Genomic DNA, 27,266 nt, shown 5'->3' on the forward strand with positions numbered 1-27,266 from the left:
CTCTTCAACCCTAGGCATCGCTCCATACCCATGGTCTTCAAGCCCCATAATGGCTGAATAATCGGACATGGCCGGAGAAAATACGGGCGCCGAATAGGGATTTTTTCAAGACCTCGATACCTCAGTATGGAGGTCTGGAAGAAAAGGCAGACGCCTACATGCAGGTGGCTAATGGCACGAAGATAGAAAGCAGCCGTCCAACTTAGAACGGATGACACCAACTACCTCTTCAGGCCAATCTAAATTTAATTTCTCGACAGCCCAAGTTATTACCTCGAGGAGCTCCTCAAACGGCACTGATTGCGTTGGCCATTCCAAGGTAGAAAGCCCCTCCCCTTCGACATCGAGCTCCTCGGAGCCGGACGCGGAAAGCAGCATGCTCTCTTCCGGGTTGGAAGAAATCGCAGCGCGAGTTCCCGAACGTGAAACCCAGCGATCGGAGTCAGGGGAGAGGGCAAGAGAAAGGGAAACACCAGTCTCTTGCTCCGCCTCCGCTAACTCAACCTGGGAACCCCATGATTGAAGCCGCTGCGCTGCCTCGGCAGACGCAGGACCCAAACCACGAGGCGCAGCTGCAGCTGAAAATACAGCCAGGCGGGATCGGAGCGTGTGGAGAGGGAACCCGGGCATGCTCCTCTCCCAAACACAACACAAATAGAATGTGCGTCGCCCCCCGTGATAAGGCGGGGGCATGGATGCACGCATCTCTTAAAGTGCTTTGACTGCAACATATTGCCTAGTCTTTCCCTATTTTTTTCTTTCCCTGCACTTGACAGACAGACAAACGACACACATACACAGAGCGCTTCCTGAAGACAAAGAAAGCTGGAGCAGCGTGACGTAGATGCCCTTATATGGACTTACTGGCGAGTAATTACTCCGTCATGTGTCCTTTCCGAGCCATTAAATGGTGTGTGTGCACACAGAGCTTCAGACACAACTTCCTCAAAGAAGCATTCCCATAGCGTCAGTACTGACCCAATATTGTGTTCATTAAAATACACTGTTTCTACACTTGATGGTTAAATGTTGGTTAATCTGACAGATTGATGATGAAGTGAAGGTAAACGTGTAAATAGCTCCATCTTGTGAGAAAAACATGGCTCTATTGATCCAGTATATATGCAGGACAGTGTGGTGTTGCTGCCTTCACTTGATAATACACTGGTTTGGTCTGGTGCAATGCTGCTTTCAATACCTTTCTTATAAAAACATTACAATTATATTGTGACATGTTAATCATAAATGACAATATGCACATGGAAATTGTGCTTCATTTGGAATGATTATGATTTACCAAGATCAGTCATAGTGAAGAAAACCTCAGTGTTGTGTCTATAATGTCTCCACATTTAGCTTCACCCACTCATATTTATTCATCATCACTATTATGCTTCTTCTCATTTTATTTATTCAGTCTGCTTTTAACACTCGAAAACTAAAAAAAAAAATTCCATCAGCAATTAAATTGCACTAGAACTAAAGGTTAAAGACAATGAATTCATCTTTTTAGTCCTTTCTTGTAAAAACTAGTGTTCAGATTTTCTCAGCATCTTATAATAAAAATTTGCTTTGTGTCACTCATTATAAAAATTCAAAATCCTGTACTGTTTATTCAGGTAAAGTACTATTTTCTCATATTTTTCTGATAGCATGCCTTATTGCAGCATTGCAGAAAAAGAAAAGTGTTCAAAGTTAATGACTTCCTCTTAAACCTTTTAGATATACAGACCAGCTTTTATGTCTTTGATTTTGATAAAACTACAACTTTAATCCTTGTAGAATTAAGCCTTGAAAAATCCCCTAATCTGCCACAAGACCTACAGATTATATAATAAAGTTTAAACCCACTCTACTTTATAAACAATATAAGCAGCTGCAGACAAAAATGTTCATTCATCTTCAGTAACTGCTTTATCCTCGTCAGGATTGTGGTGGATCTGAATTATAATCCTAACTCCACTGGGCATAAAGCAGGGTTAGATGTAAATAGATCCTAGATGGAACAGGAGGCCAAAGCAGGACACTATGTACACACATTTACACACTTATTCAACTGAATAATGTGATCATTCAGACAATCAGCTACAGGAAGCTTTGATAAAACTGGAATCATAAATACAGAAAAAAACATCCAGCTCAAAAGGCTAGGGCCATCCCTGATCACATAATTATGTTTTAGATTTTCTGTGTATATTCCTCAAAGTTGATTACAAGCAATAGCCATAAATCATAAAACAAGGAAAAAGTAAATCCACCAACAGTTTCCTTATTCAAGTGTTTTATCTTCTTTGCATCTGTACAAGCCAAGTAAATCTAACAAACTAACATTTGTATATAAAAACACATTCATAGGGCGGGAAGTCCCCCACAGAACAGAAAAAATCCACAGGGCAAAACACGGGCCTGCAACACCCCCCGCGGACAGAAAGTGGAGACAAATGCGGAGCGATGTCACAGGACACCAAAAAAACAAAACTCGGGCTGGTGACATGGCCCGCAACCAGGAAGTGAGGCGGCGCCCCCCGCAGAGAAACTGGATGCGGAGCGGCGTCCCTCACCGAAAAAATGTGGACCGACATCACCAAAACCGCGAAATCCAGAGGAAAAGAAGTCAAATAAGAAAAAAAATACTCCCAATCGGCCGGTCCAGGTTACAGCTATCCTGCTGGGTCCTGGTGTGGCGGAATCTTCTGTCATGAACGCGGGAATGAAACAGACCCAAAAGCAGGATAGCCAAATAAACAGGGTTTAATAACAAAGGAAACATGAAACATGACACGGACTAAAGACAGGACAAGACAACAGTAGATTCTGCGCTGCACAAGGCAACGTGGCACAGTTAAATACACAGGGTAATACAATAGGAAACAGGTGTGTAGACAGGGAGGAGCAGACGAAGGCGGGGCAGACACGTGACGAGGAACGTAAACAAATGCACGTGGCCAAAGTCTGGGCTGAGTCCTGACATAACTGATCAGTTGGTAAAGGAAGTGTCTATCATTGATAGAGTGCAGAACCTGAGATCTGTAGATCTTTGATAGTAAGTTCAATAGAATCTGAGGGTGTTCTTGACTCTAATCGATGATCATCAGAAGTGCTATCAACGCCTGCTGCTGACTTTATACCTTTATACAGTAAAAACTGTGTGTGCTGTTAGGATATTGTTTGTACCAGTGAAGGATAATGTAATTGCTGCTTGAGTAACAGTGTCTATTTCTTTTCCTCAGTTTTTGTACAGTTCAGCTGGATTTCCTGTCACTGTGGGCTGCAGAGCACAGTGGTATAGAGCAGAGTCTGATACAGCAGCAGAGGAGATGATCAGATCCACTTGTTTATCATCAACTTTAACAGACATTATTGGAGAATGGTCAGAATTGAAAGCTCCACTTTGAATAATATAAAGAAGGAACTCTGGTTTATATTTTGGATATTTTCTGTACCACTGCAGGTAGTCTGATGTATGACTTGTTTTATATCTACAGGACAGAGTAACATCATCACCTTCATCTACAACTTTATGAGTGAAATGTGGATCTATTGAATCTGCCATGGAGTCACCTGTCATAGAGAAGAGAACATAATGGTTTTAACCTTTACACAATCATGCCAGAAATCATGCTTTCTAACACCACACCATTAATAAACAACACATACTATCTAAACTAACCAAAGGTCAATGTTAACTCACCTACTGAAAGCCACTCAAATCGCCACTCAAATCTTTTACCTGTTACCTCACTTATACTGTTGAGACTGAAGGTGTCAGGACTTTTGCTTGGACATTCTCTGCTGGAACATTAGGGGGCAGTGTGTTTTGTTTCACATGTCACGTCAATACTAACCTGTTCGTAATGGACTCATCATTATTTTTATTTATTCCCCCAATGTTGTGTGTAACTTCACGGAATCCCCTTCTTTTGTCTGGCACAACATGTTGTGCCAGTTCTTGTGCTCATGGATTTATGTCCCCTGTCTGTTTCTTTTGTTAATAAATTGTTTAAATTGGAGCATGAGTGAGGCTAGCCCCTTTTTAGGGGTGCTTCAGTACCCCTAAAATTTTTATAAATTTTTTTTTTGTCCAGAGGGTCGCCGCTGCTGTGGAGTATCATAGGTCCTGAGTGACTGGTCCATAGTCATAAACGGAGAGAAGTAGCGCCGGTTACAATGGTCTTCCGCAAGATGCATGCAGTTCTGTTTATTAACTGCTAGAGCGTGAAACAAAAACTGCAGCGCAACAATTAAACTGCGTACCTGTGTAGTGCGTACGTGTGTCTCTGTTGGTAAAGTTTAACATTAATTTAATACTCATTTTAACAATCGGGAGTCATGTAAACATGACTTTTCTGGTCAGTCTAGACTAGGGACAGTCCATAATGATCTTGTGAAAGTAATTTGTCATTTAATAAAGAGTTAAAAGCCCAATAATAATAACAAAGACATTTAAAATGCCTTTTGATCATATCCGTAGCTTCAGCACCCCTAAAAAGGAGCTCAGCACCCCTACAGCTCTGACCCTAGAATCGCCCCTGAAGCGGAGCTATGCATCTGGCCATGAAAAGAGAAAAAAGAAACAAAATGAGAGTGAAATGTGAGAACAGCAATCAGGTAAACTTGTGTTCTCTTCAAGTTTGATGTCAGCAAGAGCAAATAACAGTAAAGTTGATGTGATTCTGTTTCTAGTCTCTATCTAGCTAAATTAGCTGCCAGTGCATCTCTTGGCCTGTCTGTCACACAACAATTTATTGCGTGAACATTCGCGTGAATAAACGGCCGTGTTTATAAACGGCAGCTCCATAACCGTGTCGCGCGTGAACATGCGTTCATATGCGTGTGCAATCGTGCACGAAATGACACACGCTCAAAATCCCAAAATCCAAAGCTGTGTTCTATTTCCTTATATTAATATAAAGAAATAGAACATGAATATTAACATTATCTTAACATGATTATCTTAAATAAGCAGAAAATAATAAATTGTTAATAAAATTGTTATATTTTATTATTTTCTGCTTATTTAAGATAATGTTAATATTCATTTTAAATTCAATTGCTAATATTCAACTCAAAATTCTATTTAAAATATTCCATTCAATAAAGATTTGTTTATACCTCATTCAATTCTGTATTGTTTTACTTTTTGACCGAGAGATGGAGCAAACTTTATTAAAAGGAGGGAGGTTTGTAGTGGGAGCAGTGGGGTGTCAAGTGTGAATGTGTAGCAAATGGTTTACATGGCTCACGGGTCAGGTAGGAGGGCCCCTTAGCAGAATTTTGCTTAGGGCCCCAGGGAGGTCAGGATAGGCACTGACTATGTGAATGATGACCTAGCTACTAGTTGCTACATAGCTGAGTACCTGTGATAATTCACCAAAAACATAACACATAGTTCCTTTCTGAGCTTATTACAATGTCCTATATGGTTATCTTCCCATCTAGAAATTCTGATATTAGGACTGTTTTCAGAGTTACGTTACCTACTCACACTTAGCAAAAAAGATGTAAAGGATTAAACATTTGTCTCATACACTTATTCATATGTACATGAGACTGACCCTAAAATTAAGTTTTTTTTTTTTTTGACGAACAAGGTAAAGTCCAGTACTAACATCCGGCAGTGTTTTATATGCACATTTAACTGTCTACACATTGTGTTACTGTATTGCAGTAGATATAAATATCAGTGAAACTGTCTAAACTGTATCTCACCACATCTAGCTCCACCTACTGAGGTGTAGTCATGTCAATTCTGACATCAGTCCCTCAGTCTAGAATTTACTTCTCAGGTCACTTCATAATGTTTCCACATTTTGCTGGATCTTCTAATAATATTACACAGTTCACAACTATAAGGACTTTCTGAAGTTTGTTATGAGAGCCATGAGGGCTCCCTCTGCTGGCCTGCAGAGTATTTGCTGCACTTTAGCATCAAGACTCTATTTATATCTATATATAGTCGAAGAGTCGAAGTCCAGTTATGTCAAGCTTAATGATCCCCAGGGCTACAGAGGTGTGTTCTCTCTCCTCCTGTATTCGCTATGGCACTGAGGGATGCTTGCTGCTCTGCTGTTTCACCAGGCAGTTCCTAAATCCAGGACTCTGAACCATCTGACTCTCCCGAGCCATCTGAACCATCTGTCTCCCGAGCCATCTGAACCATCTGACTCTTCTGGCCTATCTGAATTATCTGACTCTTCTGAACTGATTGGGTCACCGGAGTCGTCTGAACCAAGGGAATAATCGGAATCACCTGACCCAACTGACCCAACTGAAACTTCTGAATCAACTGAATCTACTGTATCAGCTAGTGTGGTCACTCCTAAGCTCCAAGGACTCTCTACCCCTGCCACAATAGCTGTGAACAGACCCCAGAGACTATCTGTCCCGTCTAAGACAGATAATCATGAACTATCTGTCCTGTCTAAGATGGCCAACTATGAACTCTCTGCCTGGCCCAAGATGGTCATTTCCGGGTTCCCTGAACGGCACCGCCCTGGCCGCTAACTCTGTTGTGGTCCCTGACCTCGCCTACGGCACCGCCCTGGCCGCTAATTCTGCTGTGGTCCCTGACCTCACCTACGGCACCACCCTGGCCGCTAACTCTGTTGTGGTCCCTGACCTCACCTACGGCATCGCCCTGGCCGCTAACTCTGTTGTGGTCCCTGACCTCACCTACGGCATCGCCCTGGCCGCTAACTCTGCTGTGGTCCCTGACCTCGCCTACGGCTCCGCCCTGGCCACCTGCTCCGCCGGCTCCACCCTGGCCAACTGCTCCGTCGGCTCTGCTGGCTCTACCCTTTACCACCACATGGACCTGGCCCGCCATCCCGCCCCCTGTTCCACCTCCGTTCCACCACCCTCCGGATATACGTTGGAGTGTCTGGAATCCACTCCTAGGGGAGGGGCGCTGTTATGAGAGCCATGAGGGCTCCCTCTGCTGGCCTGCAGAGGATTTGCTGCACTTTAGCATCAGGACTCTATTTCCCACAATTCATTGCACCACCTACTCAGCACACCTGTTTCCTATTTGCAATCACCGGGTTTATTTAAGCTCTCTCAGAACTCTTGGATGGCGTGAAGTATTGTTAGTTTGTTAGCATTCTGAGCGTATTATCGGTTCCGTCTTTTGTCTTGTTTTGACCTTTGCCTGTTTTCGTGTTTATGAATGTTTGCTAACTGCCCTGACCCATGCCTGGATTATCGACTACTGTTTATGGATTTCCTAAAAATCTCATGAAACATTTTAACTTTACAGCTTTTAAAAGCATACAATTTTACTTCTTGTTTCAGATAAACATCCGTCTGTTCTTTTTCTGCTTACATGTTATCTATTCTCCTTATCCACTCTTTTGGTATTGCATCTTTGATTATTTTATATTCATACCTCAGCTCATTCTGATCATATTCCTCTTTTGCCTCTTCCATTGCATTGATAAGAAACTGTTCTGGTAGAAACCCCTCTTTAAATTCATATAAAACGTACTCTTGTTATCCCTGCTACCATCCACTTCTTAAAAAATTACTTTCCCTTGTTTTTAAAATGTTTTTGTTTAATAAAAACAGAGGTTGATTTTAAAATGATTTCTGCCTTGTGCAATGTGTTCAATAATCTTTAACAGCTTTCTCCAGGCATTTAACATTTCACTATAAAATTCCGGTAATCCTTCAGTCATCCAATTTTTTTTTCATCCATAAAATTCCCTCGTCCAAATTAAAATTCCCACATTTGTTTATAAAAATGTCATGTTTACAAAAGTTTAGTCTCCTTTCTACTCTTGTTAAAAGCTCCTCCCACATTTCATCTCTTACTTTCTTCTTGTTTTAACCAATCAAAATCCCTAGAATTTTTATTTCATCTAATTCTTTAAAGTTAAAAGAATCCCTTAAAATCACTGCCTTCCCAATGCTCATGTATACTGTCCTCATTTCATTTACTTCCTGAGCCTTTACAGTATTCCTTTATAATATCCGTAGGGTGTTTGACACTTTCTTTCCCTTCTATAATTACCATTGTGTCATCCGCATATTGAAAAATTTTCTGCTTTACATTCTTATATTTCTATTCCTCTCACTTCCTTTTTTTGTCTTATTGCTAATCTTAGGGGTTTGTAAACTTCTCCAGGCTTTTGAACATCTTTATACACACACACAGACACACACACAAACACCCCCCCACACACACACACACACACACATGCAACTGGTGCATCTGAAAATATAGATAGAATAGAATAGTTAATACAATTGAATTGATGTAAGAGCTCTTTCTGATTTCCACTTGTGTTGTGGTGTGGGTGGTTGGTTTTTTTTCAAAGTTTTATCTATGTTGTTTCAGCTGCAACATACACTTGCATGCAGTTTAGTCCCCATTGTGGGGAAACTGCTTCAGTCACGTTCAGAGTCTCAATTTCTGACTGCTCTCACACGAGCTGATACAACAGGTTGCTTACCGAAGCAATGCTCAAAAGCCTCAAAAGACTTGAGTGCCACTGTCGAGAAGCAGACACTTTCGTTAGAGACTGATGGAAGAACTCTTTCTGATTTCCACTTGTGTTGTGGGTGGTTGTTTTTTTTTTTTTTTTAAGTTTTCTCTATGTTGTTTCAGATGCAACAAACACTCGTTCATGCAGTATAGCAAATTTTAAGGGAGGCACCTTGCTCTGGAGAAACTGCATCCATCACGTTCAGAGTCTCAATGTCTGACTGTGTCATTCGAGCTGAAACAACAGGCTGCTTACTGAAGCAAAGCTCAAAAGCATCAGCATGTTTCTGCCCGGTTTTGAACCGGGGACCTTTCGCGTGTTAGGTGAACGTGATAACAGCTGCACTTCAGAAACTAAAAAGTGTGACTTTGGGCTCTCAGTCTGAAAATAAATTAAGGAACCGACAAAAGGAAGAAAGAAACTGTTTCTTAATTTGATCGCAATAGCAGATGAGCAGCCACAAGAAATCTGTCACACTATGTGGGAATCAGGCTGGTTTCAGGGTGTTCCAGGAGGAACGGCCGACACACAGTGCCAAACTCGGCTTTATTTCCCATAAACCAAAAGCCCAAGTCCTTGTTTCTGCCCGGTTTCGGACCAGGGACCTTTCGCATGTGAGGCGAACGTGATAACCACTACACTACAGAAACCACAGCAAAGCCTGCCCACCCTTTGCTGAGGCCTGGGAAACATCAAAGTAACAAATTAAATAAGAGTTACTAAAAAGCATTAACTTTCAGTCACCAATGTTGGGAAAATTGAAGTCAAGGCGTTGGTGGTATAGTGGTGAGCATAGCTGCCTTCCAAGCAGTTGACCCGGAATACGACCTTGTTTGAAGCTCAAACGCTTGAGTGCCATTGTTGAGAAGCAGGCAAAATTGAATTGCTTATATTACTGCTGGATGTGAGAGCTCATTCTGATTTCCACTTGTGTTGTAAGTGGTTGTTTGTTTCAAAAATGTCTGTATCTTGTTTCAGCTACAAGAAACACTTGCATGCAGTTTAGTCCCTGTTGTGGGGAAACTGCTCCAGTCACGTTCAGAGTCTCAATTTCTGACTGCTTTCACATGAGCAGATACAACAGGTTGCTTACCGATGCAACGCTCAAAAGCCTCAAAAGACTTGAGTGCCACTGTCGAGAAGCAGACACTATTGAGTTGCTTTCGTTAGAGACTGATGGAAGAACTCTTTCTGATTTCCACTTGTGTTGTGGGTGTTTTGGGGTTTTTTTTTCTCTAGTTTTCTCTATGTTGTTTCAGATGCAACAAACACTCGTTCATGCAGTATAGCGAATTTTAAGGGAGGCACCTTGCTCTGGAGAAACTGCATCCATCACGTTCAGAGTCTCAATGCCTGACTGTGTCATTCGAGCTGAAACAACAGGCTGCTTACTGAAGCAAAGCTCAAAAGCATCAGCATGTTTCTGCCCGGTTTTGAACCGGGGACCTTACCCGTAAACCAAAAGCCCAAATCCTTGTTTCTGCCTGGTTTCGAACCAGGGACCTTTCTGGAGATGATCAGATCCACTTGTTTATTCTCAACTTTAACAGACATTCTTGGGTGAGTATTGGATATTATATCTTTACTTTGAGAAATATAAAGAAGGAACGCAGGATTAGATTTTGGATATTGTCTGTACCACTGCTGGTAGTTGTTTACTGTAAAACTGATTATTTTATATCTGCGGGACAGAGTAACATCATCACCTTCATCTAGAACTTTCTGAGTGAAAAGTGGCTTTATTGAATCTGCCATGGAGTCACCTGTCATGGAGAAGAGAACATAATGTTTTGAATCTTTAAATAATCAACAGAAAATACTTAAGTCAGACCCATACTGCATCACCACACACACTAATATTTAATATAATCTAGTTAATATGTCTGCAATAACAAAAAGTCAATGTTAACTCACCTAGTGAAAGCCACAAATACATGAATATTACAGTGAACATGATGACTGGTCTTAGCTCAGTGAAAATAGCCCAGATCTTTCTGTAATCTAATATGTTAACACCATAAAGCTTTAAAGAGCTGAACCCCACAGAATCACATGACAGTGTCACCAATGTTGTCAGATTGTTGATTCTTACTGAAACATCCTGGCTTTGCATTCAGATTTCCAGAGAAGTTTCCAGTTTTCAGTGTTTCTGACACAGCACGTGCTTTTGTTTGTCAGAGAAATTACATTAGATGAGTATTTATTCTTATGACAGTTTAGTCTGAAATGGACAGTTGTGTTGTTTACAGTATTTCACAATTGCTAAAACACTAAACCCCATTCTCTGAACCCAATACTCAGTCACCTAAACCCATTTGTCGAATCAGTCACTTTGTAGGCAAAACCTTAACAGTCTAAGTTAGTCCAGCAACTGTAAAATGGTAAAATGACGTTAGCATGTTTTAATATAACAACATGTGCTTAACGGTGTTAGTACATTTAAGAAAATCACTGTCGTCAGTGTTTTACACTAATGTTTAATGAAAGCCATTTTATGTGGTGTCGTCGTCAGTTTCAAAATGCTTGGTGCACGTCCGCGAGCAGTGACGCAGGGAAAATATAAATATTTTGTCGGTGACGATGGCCTAAACAAGGCTTTTGGCATCTTCACACTGGCCATTTTCGCTTTGCGCCGTTCGCGGCCTTCATGTTTAATCCCGCTGACTTGACTCGCGTTTAATGTTACCCGATGGTGTAGATTTGTACGCCCCAACAGCGTTTATTTCTGCCATCAATATGGCAGAAATGCCAACTGCTTTGTTTCTGCTGTGTGTGACGAATGTTAATGTAAGTGTATGCTCAAAATATTAATGTATTTCACTAATCATCCTTTATTTTTATGTATTTACTTAGTATTATTTTGTTTCATATCTTATTTTTGACATTTTTGGAAAACTTTCTATATGTCTCTTGTGTGGTGACGTCATTCTTGTTCAGCGCGCGCAGCCTCCTCAGTGAGCGCGCTGAGGAGAGGTAAGCAGTTAGTGGTGCTCTCTCCATATAAGCCTGTAAAAGTTTTGAAAAGTTTTATTAAGTTTATAATATGCGTTAATACTATTGTTCACAGTGTTATAAATTCATTAGGGAGTGTTTTCTGAATGGATGGATTGGATTCAATGGTTTTATTACAGCTACTTTAGTACATCTGTTTGATATATATGTGTGTGTGTGTGTGTGTGTGTGTGTGTGTGTGTGTGTGTGTGTGTGTGTGTGTGTGTGTGTGCGTGCCGACAGACTGAGTTGATTTAACAAACTAAAGTAACTGCCTTTAATTTGTGCAGGTGGAAAATCACACACAGACTTTCTTTTCTTATGCTGTACTCTTTAATTTGTCCAGGTATGGTTTACATTTGTTCTATCTTTCAATGTTCTATTCATTTTGTATCAATTTGTTTATTTCCTAATTCATAGTTGATTTAAAACTAGCTGCAGGAGATTATTCTGTACATCTAGACAAATGTTGTAACTATTAATTTTGCACTCAATGTCATTAATGTGTTTTATGCATATTGTTTGTATGTTATCATTGTGATGTTTACTCAAACCGTGGTGAGCGTGCTAAGGAGAGGTGGAAAATCACACACAGACTTTCTTTTCTTATGCTGTACTCTTTAATCTGTCCAGAATAAACTCCCCAGTTGAGCAGCAGCTCCAGTGCTTCCAGGTCTTCTGTTACACAACGCAGAGCGTAGCAGTAGCCAGAGATAGGCCGGTTACATGTGCAAGACCCAGGTTGAGCAATCAAATGTCTTAATTATTAACATCATCTGGTGGAATGAACCAGCCTTCTCGTCTGCTTCTTCCAGCACCAACATTACTTGAGATTCAGATTTAACTGTTTTTAATAGCAATAAACTGGTTAAAACTAAGCCGAAATACAAACATCGTGATGAAGATTTGTAAAATCATACTATATCAGTTCCCTCCACAAGACAAGCAAACAACTTTTAAAATATTCATTCTCTAAATAGTTTGGGCTATGGTGGATGCATACAAGTGGTATGAACCCAAAATAAACTAATTCTGCTGTGATTTACTTGCTTAAATGGTTAAAAAGTATGCCGGAACAGCAACATCATGATACAGATTAAAACAATAAAAAGTAAGAAAAATGACATGTCCACAAAATGACACAAATTTTCAACTTTTAATAATGCTTGTTTTCTCAATGAAGTAAAAAAAAAAATTGCCTGAGCATCATGTTGCAAAACAGAATATATATGTATATATATATTTTTTTCCTGCATATGATAAGCAATCTTCACTGTTTGTTTGCCACTTAAACAAGGTAACATCTTGCAGTTAAGATTGAACCACTTATTGTTTTTTCTTCACTAGGTGCAGTTTTAGGATGTTACCATGTTGCTGAAGGTGAAATACCATAGTATCAAGAAGTACATCAAATTGCACTCAGGCTTCACCTATTCAGAATTCATCAGGGAAGCTAAATAGCCATCCTTTAAAGGCCAAACAAAATATGTTGCCACTTTAGCGACAAATCACAGCACAAGATTGATACTTTTGGCTGTATTTAACAGTTTATTAAAATGTCGTGTCATAATATTTTATTTTAATTGCAGAGCTTTACTTTTAATGACAGTTAGTGGAATCATCAACATTAGTTAGTACATGGCAGTATACTTTTGCTGCAGATTCCTTTAGTTTAACATTTACAAGACAACGAAATAGAGTTAAGCGGAATGATTTAAAACTTGCTCCAGGTGACTTTATCTGGTTACATTACCTCTTTTTATAGTCAAAAACAAGTTTGGGCTTCCTGATGGAGCTCAACTTGACATTTTTAATGAAACTGACATAGCAGTAGAGGAAGACATTCTTATGGAGCTGTTGGAGGCCAATCCAGACATGTGCCTGACAGTACGTGACAGCATTTCAGATGAAGGTAGATGTCATAGGGCTCTTTGATGCAGCTGACATTGACCATTCTTTAAGAAACGAACATGGCAGTGGGCAAGGTTGGGTCAAGTTTGTTACTGATTACTAAAAATATATTTTGAATACTTTAGGGTTACTTAAAATGTTTATACTAAAATGGATAAAGCCACCAAAGGTTAAGTTAATCAAATTCTCTCTTTTTGAAGAGTTTTCTCCTTTAGATCATTCAACACCATCTTCCCTCATGGATACCATATCACTTTCTTCTAGTGACAGTGACCTTAGAGAACTGGGTATTCCCACAGGCAGAAATAGATCCAGCAAAGAAGACACGAGCAGTTCTGCAACAAAGGCTTCCATGTTAGAGGCAGCAAAGGGGGTAATTGAGAGCTGAAAACGACTTATTTTGATTTACCATTAATTATAAGGTGTCATGCTAAATTGAGATTATCACCAATCGAAGCATTGGATCCAAACTCACTTTTTTATCAAAGAAAATGTAATTAATTTGCCCCTTCCTAGAATTTTACCTTTCACAACACTGCTGTTTTTTGACATTCATCTGAACTTTCACCCTTAGTCTATACAGATATGTTGTGGTATGTTTTTTCTAAAGATTTTATCTAATAGAAAGAATTGAACACTAAAATTTAAAATCTAAAATAAAATTATTTTTCCTTTTCCTGTTATGCAAAGAGATTGTAGAAAAGGCCTTGCTTAAGAAGCCTGGAGGAGAGGATATTCTTGAAGAGTACAAGTCAGAAAATTCACTAATACACCGCACTCGGAGACAGCTTGTCAACATATGGGCGAGTGATATTACTGAGAGACATGGGTAAGATTTAAAAAGGTTTTTATTACAAAGGAATGTAAAAAAAGGCTGTAATCTTGTAATGATATAACTAATGTTTCTTGTACTATATAAAGAAAAGTTATTAAAGATTGACTTTCTTCACTCTATAGTAGGATTCCTTCCCGTCAGCAGAAGGAGAAGTATGCCCTGGGAATTATTACTCTCTTTCCCTCACTGAAGGATACATTTTCTCCAAAGGGCTATGTAATTTTTACAACCTTATTAAGAAAACAGCACCAGATTTACAGAAAAGGGCTTTGGCATTGTAGTTTTCATTATAAAATAACTACAGTTGCTTATAAAAGTGAAAAGATTTCAAAATTCAACAATCAACAATAATATCGATTATTATTTTTAAAATTACTTGGGTTATAAGAATATTGCACATTAATTTGAAAAAAAAAAAGAAAATCTATTAAATAATTAATTGTTCTTTTGTTTCACAATGCTGCATCTGCACCTGCACTTTCTTTAAGATCATTTTGTGAGTATTTGTGTTTATTCATTTAAATGGAACAGGGGCATTTCTATGATGGGGAAAAGGGCACTGGATATTTAGCGTGGTGCCTCAAAACCATTTCCAGGACTTCAGGAAAACGGCCAGTCAAGGAAGCCTCAGTGCATCAAGCACAAGGACCAAAGCGCCGAAGATCAGCAACCACACTGCCTTAGCAGCTTGATGGAGATGCCTGCAGGGAGACCATTTCTTTTCTTGTTCACTCTCCTGATTAAGCAAGTGTATTTCAAAAGATGAAGATGACGTTTCAACACCGTCAGGACCTAGTGCATGACCCACAAAGAAGCACAGATGTCTTCAAAACATTTCCACGCTTTTTAGATGTCAAAGGCCTGGTGAGTTGTATATTTCTTTTATTAAAATGAAGTCTTTAATATCCAGTGTTTTGCTGGATGTTAGCCATGAAAACACCTAATCATTTATATTCCTGTCTTATTGACTCTATTCTTTTTTCCAAAACCTTTATTCTGATTTACACTGGTTTAATTTACCACACACTGATAAAAATCATTAAGCAAACCATTAACAATGCACTGAGCCCTGCCATCATATATATGCTTGTGTGTATAATCAACAGGTGAATCAAGACTTCCTGCTGCTCTTTGGTGCTGAAACAGCCTCCAAGATGCTTGAGAAGTGGGACACCTCATTCAAGCCCAAGGTCATCAAAGAGGCCAAAAAACTGACTCAGACAAGTGAGCTGTGCCGACTTCTAAAATCTGCTGAGAAACTCGCAGAGAATGATGAAACGGGTAAGCCACACAGCATGCATGGTTCACAGTGTTGTGAATGGAATATGATTTAGAAAGCACAATAAACTCCAGCAAGAACGTTTTTATGCATTTAGTGGGGCTTAAACATAACACAATAGAATGCACAATATCGGACCTCACTTTGAAGCTGCAGCCATGGTGTTTTTGGTGTGGCGGACCACCATGGCAGAATGAATGTAGCGGAAACACTGGTTCATAATACAAATTAGTTAGCTAGTTTTATCTTTTCCTATTAGACATTAATGCCTTGTTTTTCCTCTGGATAGACTGGGACAGTGACATCGCTTCTATGCTGCATCTTCTCTATCTCTTTCCACCCACAGCTGGACGGAAGAGGACCAAAATAGGTCCAAGTGATGCAGTGAACAAAATGGTGCACTTTCATAAGGTACAGTATTATGCCTCATTTGTAAATTCCACGGGACAGTTTTTTAGTTATATGCACTTGCTAGATTTTCCTGTCTATATGTTGCTTTTAAGTGCGTTCCTTCTAGGGATGTGACGGTGAGGGAATTTTCCCACTGTTTAATGGACGTGTGACAACACCGGTAATACTGTTATCACCAGGGGGTGGAGCGGAGTTTTTCCCCTCTTTTGCTCCTCGCTTTTAAATCGCTAACTTCACAGTGAAAGTAAAATGAGCATGGCCGCACCGGCATTCATAACAGTGCCCATTTCTCTCTTCTAAGAATGAAGAGCCCGATCTCATGAAAGTTCGTATCAATAGCACGATTTTCTGTTCCTATGTGGCGTTCTGATACTCAGTATTAATACTCAGAAATTTCTTTTCTTGCACTTCTGAATGCACTTCTGCATATGCACTTCTGCCGTACATATAATACGTCCCTACCCCACACCACTAGCCATTGCATATCATATTCATGCAAAAAGTAATTTCAGTGTATAGATAGCATGCCAAATAGAAACATAAACTTGTGTTAAAGATACACATTAGTAGGAGATCGTGTTGGACCAAACTGAAAATGCTTGCTCCGCGCCAGTGGTCACGCACCGTTATGAATTACTTTCACTTTTAAATTAGCACCAATTAGGGGGTGGTAATTGCTTGAATGTTGGGTTAATTATTATTCTTAAAGTATAAAGACAAACTCGCTTAAATATGTGCTTTAATGTTTCGCTTTGAAACCAAATCTTCCACCATCATCTTGTCAGACTGTGAGGTGAAATCTGACTCCTGCTGTTGATCTGTGGCGCGACTCTCGTTCAGCTTACACTGCATGGAGCAGACACGTACCAGTATGTCCCAATTATTTGGGAGGAATGTTTTTTCCAGTGAAGCAAATCTCAAACCACAGGAGCAGTTTACACAATCTATTACATTAACATGGACCAGCAAGTACCAGATTCACTTGAAGGTGTACACATTTATAATATTTTTTTTCTTCTTTTAGACATGCAGCAGCATCAATGAATACGTGCAGGATATAGAGGGTAAACAACCATACATCCTTGCAGTTGGCCAAACCCAGAAGACGAATGATACTGTACCTTCTACATCACCGTTGACAAACAGCTCATCCTCTGCCAAGCCACCAGCTCATTGGGTGCTTTTGATGAACTGTTTAAATCCCTTTGTATGTTTCTTTTTTCTTGTAGTGAAAAAGCATTTTCAGAACAGTGAATATAACACAACTGTCATGAATACACTGTAAAGTGTTAATAACACTGAATGATCTAAATTAACACTTTAAGAGTAAGGGAGTAACACGATATAAAGTTAAAAATACACTTTAAAGTGTCATAAAACACACTGTGAATGTTAGGAATTAACACCCAGTGAAAAGGAATAACACGTTTATTGTAAAAAAAAATACTCTTAAATGTGTTAAGAAAAAACACTCTGAGTGTTACATTTTTAACACTATTATGGAGTTAAAATATTAACATTATCCAAAGTGTTAATTTAACTCTGAACTGGTGTCGATTATATAAACTCTGGGAAAGTGTTAAATTTAATACTATGGGAGTTGAAATAACACTGACGTTTTTGCTGTGTACTTTTGGTGCAAAATCAGTTTTATGTTTCTAAAAATATAACTTGATGTGCAATATGTGACCCTGACAAAAATAAAAATACCAATGGTTTGCTAACACATTAATGGAAGACAAGATTCCGTGTCCTTGTGTGCATCAAATCATAATTATGGTTTATTAACAGAACAGCTAAAATAAAGTTTAAATAAGCGCTTTTCTCTGTCTCCTGATAAGATAAGCTGCAGTGTATATGTATCTATATATCTCCTCTTTGTCCTTCCTCTTGACCTCTTACCTGTCAGGTCCATCTCCAACATCCTTCTACCAATATAACCATCTCCCTCCTCTGTACATGTCCAAACCATCTCAATCTAGTCTCTCTGACCTTGTCCCCAAAAGAGCCAACCTGATCTTTCTCTCTGATGTGCTCGTTCCTAATCCTGTCCATCCTCGTCACTCCTAAAGAGAACCTCAATATCCTCATCTCTTCTGCCTCATGTCTTTTCCTTACTGCTACAGATTCTAACCCATACAGCAGAGCTGCTCTCACTACTGTCTTGTACACCTATACTTTCTAGCTGACACTCTTCTGTTACACAGTGATTTATAAAAGTATTGTGACTCTGATCTGGAGATTGTGACCCTTGGGGCAAAATTTTCTTCCTTAAATTTGCGGTACTAATCAAAGCTTCACTACACCTTTGAAGTTACTCAAAAGCTTAGAATGGAATTAGATTCAGCTGAACTATCAAGGAAGGCCAGAGCTTAAAAACTGAACTTCACCAGTGAAGAGAGTTCACTGTTCTTGTTCTTGATACTCTGTTCCTTCAGATGTCAGGAGCAAAAATCTTTTAGCTCTACATTCCTGGACTGAGTGCTGTGGCTGGTTCTCTTGACTTTAACAAATTTTACTGATGTTTTGCACTTGTAATTACTGTAAAATTATTTTTATGTTTAATTTATATTCCATATGCTGTGTTACTGTTGTCATTTTAATGCAGTTCCTGCTTATTTGTTGAATCTATTAAATTTGGGAATAATTTATATATTTGAGAATAATTTATGGCGTTGTTGTTCAGGATTATGTGTAAATTGTAATTTGCAGATTTGAGTCACCACGAAACCCTAGAATCTGTACTGTAGTTTTTACTTATTGAGAATATTAGAAATTGTTTGTCTCATCCCCGCTGCTTCACACTCGGCTGCAAACCATCCCAGTGCACGCTGAATATCCTGATTTGATGAAGCCAACAGGACAACATCATCTGTAAAAAAGCAGAGACGAAATCCTGTGGTCCCCAATCCTGACTCCCTCCGGCCCCGACTCCGCCTAGAAATCCTGTGCATATAAAAAATGAACAGGACCGGTGACAAAGGGCAGCCCTGCTGGAGTCCAACATGCACAGGGAACAAGTCTTACTTACTGCCGGCAAAGCGAATCAAACTCCTGCTCCGGTCATATAGGGGCCATGTGGACTGGTTGGGCAAACTCCCATGAACCCTCCAGCAACCTGGCAAGGGTATAGAGATGGTCCAGTGTTCCACAACCGGGACGAAAACTGCATTGTTCCTCCTGAATCTGAGGTTCAACTATCCCCCAAATTTTCCTCTCCAGTACCCTGGCATAGACTTTTCCGGGGAGGCAGAGGAGTGTGATCCCCTTGTAGTTGGAACATATTCTCCAGTCCCCCTTCTTAAACAGAGGGACCACCACCCTCATCTGCCAGTCCTGAGGCACTGTCCCCAGCTGCTGCTGCAATGTTGCAGAGGTGTGTCGACCAAGACAGCCCCACAACATTCAGAGACTTGAGGTACTCAGGGCGGATCTCATCCATCCCCGATGCCTTGCCACCGAGGAGCTTCTCATCTACCTCAGTGACCTCAGCTTGGGGGATCGACGAGTCCACAACTGAGCCCTCAGCCTCTGCTTCCTCAGTGGAAGACATGTCGGTGGGGTTGAGGAGATCCTCGAAGTACTCCTTCCACCATCCGAGGATGTCCCCAGTCAAAGTCAGCAGATTCCCACTCCCACTATAAACAGTTTGTGCAGTGCACTACTTCTCCCTCCTGAGGCACCGGACAGTTTGCCAGAATTTCTTCGAGGACCGATAGTCCTTCTCCATGGCCTCACCGAACTCCTCCCAGACCCGGGTTTTTGCCTCCCCAACCACCCGGGCTGAAGCTCGCTTAGCCCTCTGGTACCTATCAGCTGCCTCCGAAGTCCCCCAAGCCAACCAGGCTCGATAGGACTCCTTCTTCAGCTTGACGGCATCCCTTACTTATGAGGTCCACCATCGGGTTCGGGTATTGCCACTACGACAGGCACCGGGGACCTTGGAAGTGGACAATAGAAGTGGAGAACATGGTCCACTCGGACTCAATGTCTCCAACCTCCCCCGGGATCTGGTTGAAGCTCTGCCAGAGGTGGGAGTTGAAGATCTCTCTGACCGGAGACTCTGCCAAACGTTTTCAGCAGACCCTCACAGTACGATTGGGTCTGCCAAGTCTGTCCAACTTCCTCCCCTGCCATCCGCTCCAACTCACCACCAGGTGGTGATCAGTTGACAGCTCCGCCCCTCTCTTTACTCGAGTGTCCAAGACATACTGTACGGCCGGAGGTCATATGAAACAACCACAAAGTCGATCGTCGACCTCTGACCTAGGGTGTCTTGGTGCCACTGCTGTTGATCCAGGTTCTGTATTATAGCAACATTTGAAGCAATGGATTATAAAACTGTCATTGCTTTAAATGGTAGGAAAGAGTGTGGATGTTAAATATGATCAAGAAAAAAATGTATTGAAAAGTATGAGACAACAAAAATTAATATTTGCATGAATACAAAATTGATTTTTAATATTGACCTTAAATAAGATTAAATATTAAATAAATATTAAATATTGACAAATTTAATAGCATGAATTATTTTACAATTATAAAAATTAAATATACATTTTAACATAATATATACATTTAATTTAATAGCATTATTTATTTTAAAATTATAAAAACATTAAAATATTTTAAATAACAAACAATGTTAGGTTGAATTATTGGAATAAAAGGGATCGGATTGGAAGTTGGAACAAAATGTGTTGGGGTGAAATGATCAACAAGTTTAAATTACTTTATTGAGTCAAATGTTAATAACTTTGTATGTACACAAAGTACTTGTGCTGATTGAATATAAATATACCAGTAAATTGTTTCTGAAGCAAACATTGTGTGTAACCAATGTCCATAACTGAATTGAATAAATCCAATGAATTATTTTTCAGTACAAAAGGCACTATCCATGGATAACGGTAATCTGCAGCAGCGACATTAAAAAATATAATACTTCTACAATTAAAAACTGTGACTTGCACAATAAAAGAGATGTATAATTAAGAACATTGCATAACATTTTTTTTATCCCTTGTTTTTACTAGGGTAGTATATTGCCAGAGCCTTCTGGTACCTTCCATTTCTCTCGCCGAGTTTCTTTCCGACCATTTCTAGTGTGGCCGCTGGCTAAAACTAACAGCAAGAGCAATATACCACCAGCCCACACATACAACTACCCTGCTGGCCATGAACCTATAGTAAATTCCTCCATTATTATGGTCTGCTTACCAATGCAAAGAAATAAGCACAGAAATGAAAATATGTGCGCTCAGTTATATAGTAACAGTGATGCCGTCTGCTCAGAAATTGTTCACAGAGAGAATTTCAGACTAAAAACAACACAAATCAGTGTTAAACACTGCTTCTAAATCATAGGTGAGAAACGTTCCTCTACTCAGGGATATGGGCAGCATGAAAAGTTGTTTGTTTTATTTACATTTATTGATATGTTCTCTTTACTGTCGTATCTGAGGTTACATATACATGGGAGTGACCTTCTCGTGTGTCACGTGATTTAGAGACTCAGTACCATTGATGTCACAAACACGGAATAAAACAGTCCCAAACGCAGGATAGCAAAAATAAATGGGGTTTAATAACAAAAGGACGTGAAACATGACACGGACTAGAGACAGGACAAAACAACAGTAGGTTCCGCGCTGCACAGGGCAATGCGGCACAGTTAAATAGACAACAGGTAATGACAATGGAAAACAGGTGTGTGGAGACGGGAGGAGCAGACAAAGGCGGGGCAGACACGTGACGAAGAACATAAACAAATGCACGTGGCGGGGAGCAAGGCACACGGCGAGGCAGGTGGGGGAGCAAGGCACACGGCAAGGAAGGTGGGGGGAGCAAGGCACAGCCAGAGAGGGCCAAGCGATGTCAACAGATGAGCAGGAGGGCCGTGCAACTTCCACAGCTGAGCTGAAGGGCCGAGCGACGTCCACAGCCGAGCTGAAGGGCCGAGCACAACCCCCCACGTGAGTTCAGAAAACCAGAAAAAGGGAGGGGAGGAGGGTGGTAAAAATCCTCCACCACGGGGCAAAATAAATAAATAAATAAATACAAACAAAATCCCCCTAGGGCAAAACATACGGGCCTGCAACACTCCCCACAGACAGGAAGTGGGGCGGCGTCCTCCAAGGGAAAACCAGGAAGTGGAGCGACGTCCCCCACCGGACAGATGCTGGGCGATGTCGCAGGACACCGAGAAAAACCAAAAAAAAATCTCGGGCTGGTGACATGGACCACAACCAGGAAGTGAGGCAACGCCCCCTGCGGAATACCGGAAGCGGAGCGGTGTCCCTCACCGGAAAAAATGCAGACCCATGTCACACACAAAACAAAGTAAAAAAAAAAAAAACAGTCCGAAGGAGAAAAAAAATAAAACAATTAGTCCCACAGAAAGCCGGTCCAGGCTGATGCGATCCTGCTGGGTCTTTATGTGGCGGAATCTTCTGTCACGTACATGGGATAAAACAGACCCAAATGCAGGATTGCAAAAATAAACGGGGTTTAATAACAAAAGGACACGAAACATGACACAGACTAGAGACAGGACAAAACAACAGTAGATTCCGTGCTGCACAAGGCAACGCGGCACAGATAAATAGACAACAGATAATGGCAATGGGAAACAGGTGTGTGGAGACGGGAGGAGCAGACAAAGGCGGGGCAGACACGTGACGAAGAACATAAACAAATGCACGTGGCCAAAGTCACACTGAACACTAGAAGCATATTTTAACAAAACTTCACTTTAAAGGCAATTCTACTGTGTTAATATTCAAAAGATTAAAATAGTGGACAAGGAACCTTTGTTCAAACCAGTAGAAAATGGAAATTGGTTTGAAAAGTGAGGAATTCATAAACAAACTTCACTACACCACCATTATGTAGCATCTAGAAATGTGACCATACTGACAAAACTGATTTTTATTATTATTATTATTATTATTATTATTATTATTATTATTATTATTATTATTATTATATGTCCTGCAGTATCACATTTACTTTCTGTGTGCTTGATTCTAGGTGTTTAACAGAAGATTCTATTGTCCGTTAAACTGAAAAGATATACTCTGTTTCATTAGTTTTTCTTTGAGTGTTGGTTCAAGAGCAGAGAAGGTAGACTGGAGTTCTCGGATGCCACCTCTGAAATTTGTGCCCTGATCGGATATTAATTCGAAGGGCTTACCACGTCGGGAAATGAAGCGACGTAAAGCCATTAGAAAGGAGTCCGTATCCATACTATGTAGCAGGTCTATGTGGACACATCTTGTGGTGAGACACTTGAAAATAATACCCCAGCGCTTTTCATGTCTTCTGCCTATTTTTACCATAAATGGTCCAAAGCAATCAACTCCTGTCGACCAAAAGGGTGGCTGATAAATGCGGAGACGAGCTACAGGGAGATCAGCCATTTTGGGGTTGACTGGAGTACTACGCCATCTCCTACATTCTATGCAATGTCCTTGATACTTTCTTATGGCCTGCCTGCCTGCAATTCGGCAAAGACGCGTTCAGGTCCAGGATGAAAGAGCCGATTATCATAATCCTGTATTATGAGTTTAGTGATGGGGTGTTCTGGTGCGAGTACAATGGGGTGCAAAGCATCAATCTCTAGTTTCTCTGCTTTACGAAGACGACCACCTACTCGAATTAATCCTATCGCTTGGTCATATTCAGGTGACAAAGAGTTTAATCTGCTGTTGGAGCTTATTACCTTCCCATTTTTTAGTGCATGGATTTCATCGGGAAAACAGTCCTGCTGGGCCTGTTTCAGGAGGAGAATTACAGTGTCGATACGCTGTGTGGCTGACAGTGAGGGTGTGGTTGCCCCATGCACAGACTGATAAGCAGATTGTACTAAGTCTGCCCATGTTGTGAACTGGTCTGGGGCTGGTAGAGAAGATGAAGTAACAGCGACATGTGCACAGAAATATGATTTTCTTAACTCCTCATCTGTTGAGGATAAGTTGGGTTGTATTGGCCAGTTTTCTCGTGGTTGCTGTAGAAAGTGAGGGCCCTGATTCCATTGGCATACTTGAGAGAGCTCATAAAGAGATTTGCCTCTTGTAATGTCATCTGCAGGGTTTAGTTTTGAGTCTACATATTTCCAACTATCTGAACTTGTCAATTCCTGTATCTCAGCAATCCGTGTGCCAACAAACACTTTGTAATGACAGGATTCTGATTTGATCCAAGTAAGGACTGTTGTAGAGTCTGTCCATAGAACAGGGATCTGTATGGGTATGGAAAGTTCAGTTAGGAGGAGTTTAGCTAGCTGGGCACCAGTTAAAGCAGCACACAGTTCTAATCGTGGTATTGATAACTGCCTCTTAGGGGCCACACGGGACCTAGCCATTACAAAGGAGACTTGAACTTCTTTCTCAAGTTGCAGACGTAGGTACGCGACCGAACCATATGCGCGCTCAGATGCATCACAAAACACATGCAACTCAACCGTGCCACGATCTGTATTTGGACAGAGAGGGAAGTAGCACCTTGGCATGCTTATTTTGGGCAGAACCTGGAGCTCACTAGTCCAATCTTGCCATTTTTTTAGCATTTCTTCTTCAATGATATCATCCCAGCCTCTTTTCTTGTTCCACAGAGCTTGTACCAAGATTTTAGCCCGGGTGGCATAAGGCAAAATATAACCAAGAGGGTCATATTGGGAGGCTAGTACTCTGTATATATTGCGCCTGGTGGGCTCCTCGGGTGATAATTCTTTACTTTTGTAACTCAGACTGTCAGATATGCAATGCCAAGAGAGCCCAAGCGTAGACCGATCAACAGCAGTGGCTGAACATCCTTGTAAGCAGTAAGGGGAATATCCTTGAGATGTTTGAATTTTGCTTTCAACCTATCCACGGGGCAGGATTGTTTGACTAAGTTCAGCTCCTGAGCAGTAAATGCTGTGTGTATTTTATGCCGAATCCTAGGATCGACAGGTGTAGACAGTTCAAATGAAACTGATGCGCCTTGAATCTCGACTACTTCCTGTCTAACGGCCCTAAGAGCTAATGATTTGACCACGGTTTCCAGCTCAAGGTAATTTACTGCTGTGGGGAGAATTATAGTCCTCTCAGAACCATCGTCAAGGATCGCATATGTATCCAGTGTTCTTCCATTATTATGGAGTCTGACGGGAACCACTTTCAACATAACTCTGCCAGAGTGAGTCACATGATCAAGGTAAACTGTTCTGGGTACCGTATTCATAGTAAGAATGCTCTTGTTGATAGTGACTGCTGTTTCGTGGAGAACCGTTAAATGCTGTTCACTACAGAGGGTACAGGGCCTTTTCAGGGTACAGTTAGCAGGCTCATGTCCTCTGCCACACTTCCAACATCTGTTTTTATCCTTTATCCAGGTAGTTATTTGTGATGAGAGTTAAGATAATGCATTTGGCATTTACAGAAGGGACAGTATGGTTTAAAGCTTTCCCGTTTCTTAACCTTTGTCAGATCCTTCTTCAGTTTGGAACATACATTTGCCGGAGCCGAAGTTTCAGCTGTCTGATTCATGCCATAGTAAATTGTAGACTGTACCTTAGGTGGTTTTAGGGTTCTCTGTTCTCTATTCTCATAGCGAGTTCTTTCTGAGCTGTAAAGTTTAACTGCTTTCCTGGATATCTGCAGCGCTTGTCATTTCCTCTCAAGCCACTCTGCAAATTCAAGGAGGGTATACGTTTTATCAGTCCCATTCTGGAGAATGCCCTTTGACAGACAATATTCAATGAAGCTATCTCTGTACGATGATGGGAGCTTGGTGAGTAATCTGTCAACATGAGATCCACACATAAGCTCAGTCTGAGAAGGCCCTTCAAATGTACTAAGAAGGCCAACCAGAGTACTGACTGATAAAGAGAAGTCTTCAAAGGCTTGGGAATCCCCAGGTTTTATTGTAGGAGTGCGCAGAATGCTGCCAATTTCTCCTTGAACTAGTTGACGAGGCTGCCCGTATCTCTGTTGCAATGCTTGCATGGCTCGAGTATATGGCATGGGATCATACATGTACCTCTTTGCTATTTGGAAGGCAGCTGGCAGTTTCAGATGATCAAGTAACACTTGGTATTTGTAGTCTTCTGTCAGGTGCATATGAGGACCCAATACGCTATCAAGTCCCCTTTTCAGCAAAGCAAATTCACTTTCTCTTCCAGACGTGAAGTTGATCAGCTTAGGTTTAGGTATTCCGTATGAGGAAGCAATAGCCATCTCCACCATTTTAGGAACTTGAGCTGCTGGCAGTGCAGTACATGAGTATGAATGCCCTTTGACAGACAATATTCAATGAAGCTATCTCTGTTCGATGATGGGAGCTTGGTGAGTAATCTGTCAACATGAGATCCACACATAAGCTCAGTCTGAGAAGGCCCTTCAGATGATCAAGTAACACTTGGTATTTGTAGTCTTCTGTCAGGTGCATATGAGGACCCAATACGCTATCAAGTCCCCTTTTCAGCAAAGCAAAATATATGTGTCAGAGAACCGTACAGACTGTCGTGGGGAGGATCTGAGAACCGGGGTACTTGAGGTTGTGCATATGCTGGTAATGAATGAGTTAACTCAGCTTCTGAGAAATTAGGATGCACAGTATGATACCGCACAGGGGTTACAGTTGATGCATAAACTGGCTGTTGGCCAACTACAGGTTGACACACTGTGGAGGTAGATGATAATATTGGTGATGCACATTGTTGTCTAGCAGACAGCATTTCTGTTTGAGATGATGTCTGCTGACTACCAGTAGGCTGTAGCGGAACATATTGCGGATTCACCATATATGCTGGTGCAGACTCTGGTCTTGGCTCATATTCCACTACAGGATGCCTATGGACTGGGACAGATCCTGGACAAGACATTGACTGTTGAACCTGAGGTATTAACTTTGATAACTGATTTGAACGCTGACTAGGTAGCTGAGAGTAGATGACAGGGCTCGATGGGTGTGTAGGAATTAATGGTGTGGAGTACTGTAATGATGAGTCGTAAGACTGAGGATCCATTTGCAGCTTTAATATATAATCTCGGAAACAACAGGCAGAGTTCAGTACCGGTAAACACGACAGTGTAGGTAAGGCAAAAACGTAGTCAGAACAACAGGCAAAAGGTCAGGGCAGGCAGAAATCAGTCGTGAGGCAAAATACAGAAACAGATCAAAAACCAGAAACAGGAATAATCAGACAACGCTCAGAATGATAGCCGTAGCAAATCAAGACTTCGCAATGGGATCAAGTTCGTTTGCTTATTTAAGTGCGCCAGCTGATAGAGAACAGCTGGTGCACTGATTAGGCTGAGCGGGGTGTAGTGGGAAGTGTAGTCCGGGAGCGCTTAGTACTCCGGAGACGATT

General features: G+C 40.9%; 1 protein-coding gene and 1 non-coding gene across 3 annotated transcripts; one reads left to right on the plus strand and one right to left on the minus strand.

The window, feature by feature from the left end:
• Nucleotides 1-9,060: 9,060 nt before the first annotated feature.
• Nucleotides 9,061-9,133, minus strand: trnav-cac. The gene has a single exon. It is a non-coding gene; the product is annotated as a tRNA-Val (tRNA).
• Nucleotides 9,134-12,008: 2,875 nt separating this feature from the next.
• On the plus strand, nucleotides 12,009-17,641 carry LOC125146058. 2 transcript variants are annotated; one of them, XM_047821745.1, is made up of 7 exons: nucleotides 12,009-13,758; nucleotides 14,078-14,214; nucleotides 14,343-14,436; nucleotides 14,752-15,084; nucleotides 15,327-15,501; nucleotides 15,789-15,910; nucleotides 16,935-17,641. In XM_047821745.1, the coding sequence occupies exons 4-7, from the start codon at nucleotides 14,983-14,985 to the stop codon at nucleotides 17,193-17,195; spliced, it is 660 nt and encodes a 219-aa protein (XP_047677701.1). In that variant the 5' UTR covers nucleotides 12,009-13,758; nucleotides 14,078-14,214; nucleotides 14,343-14,436; nucleotides 14,752-14,982; the 3' UTR covers nucleotides 17,196-17,641. The 2 variants fall into 2 exon arrangements, with proteins under 2 accessions (XP_047677701.1, XP_047677706.1); XM_047821750.1 differs by lacking the exons at nucleotides 12,009-13,758; nucleotides 14,078-14,214 and having other exon boundaries at nucleotides 14,221-14,436.
• The last annotated feature ends 9,625 nt before the right edge of the window (nucleotides 17,642-27,266 follow it).

Source organism: Tachysurus fulvidraco, chromosome 1 (genome assembly GCF_022655615.1).
Source record: "Tachysurus fulvidraco isolate hzauxx_2018 chromosome 1, HZAU_PFXX_2.0, whole genome shotgun sequence".
Lineage (NCBI taxonomy): Eukaryota > Metazoa > Chordata > Actinopteri > Siluriformes > Bagridae > Tachysurus > Tachysurus fulvidraco.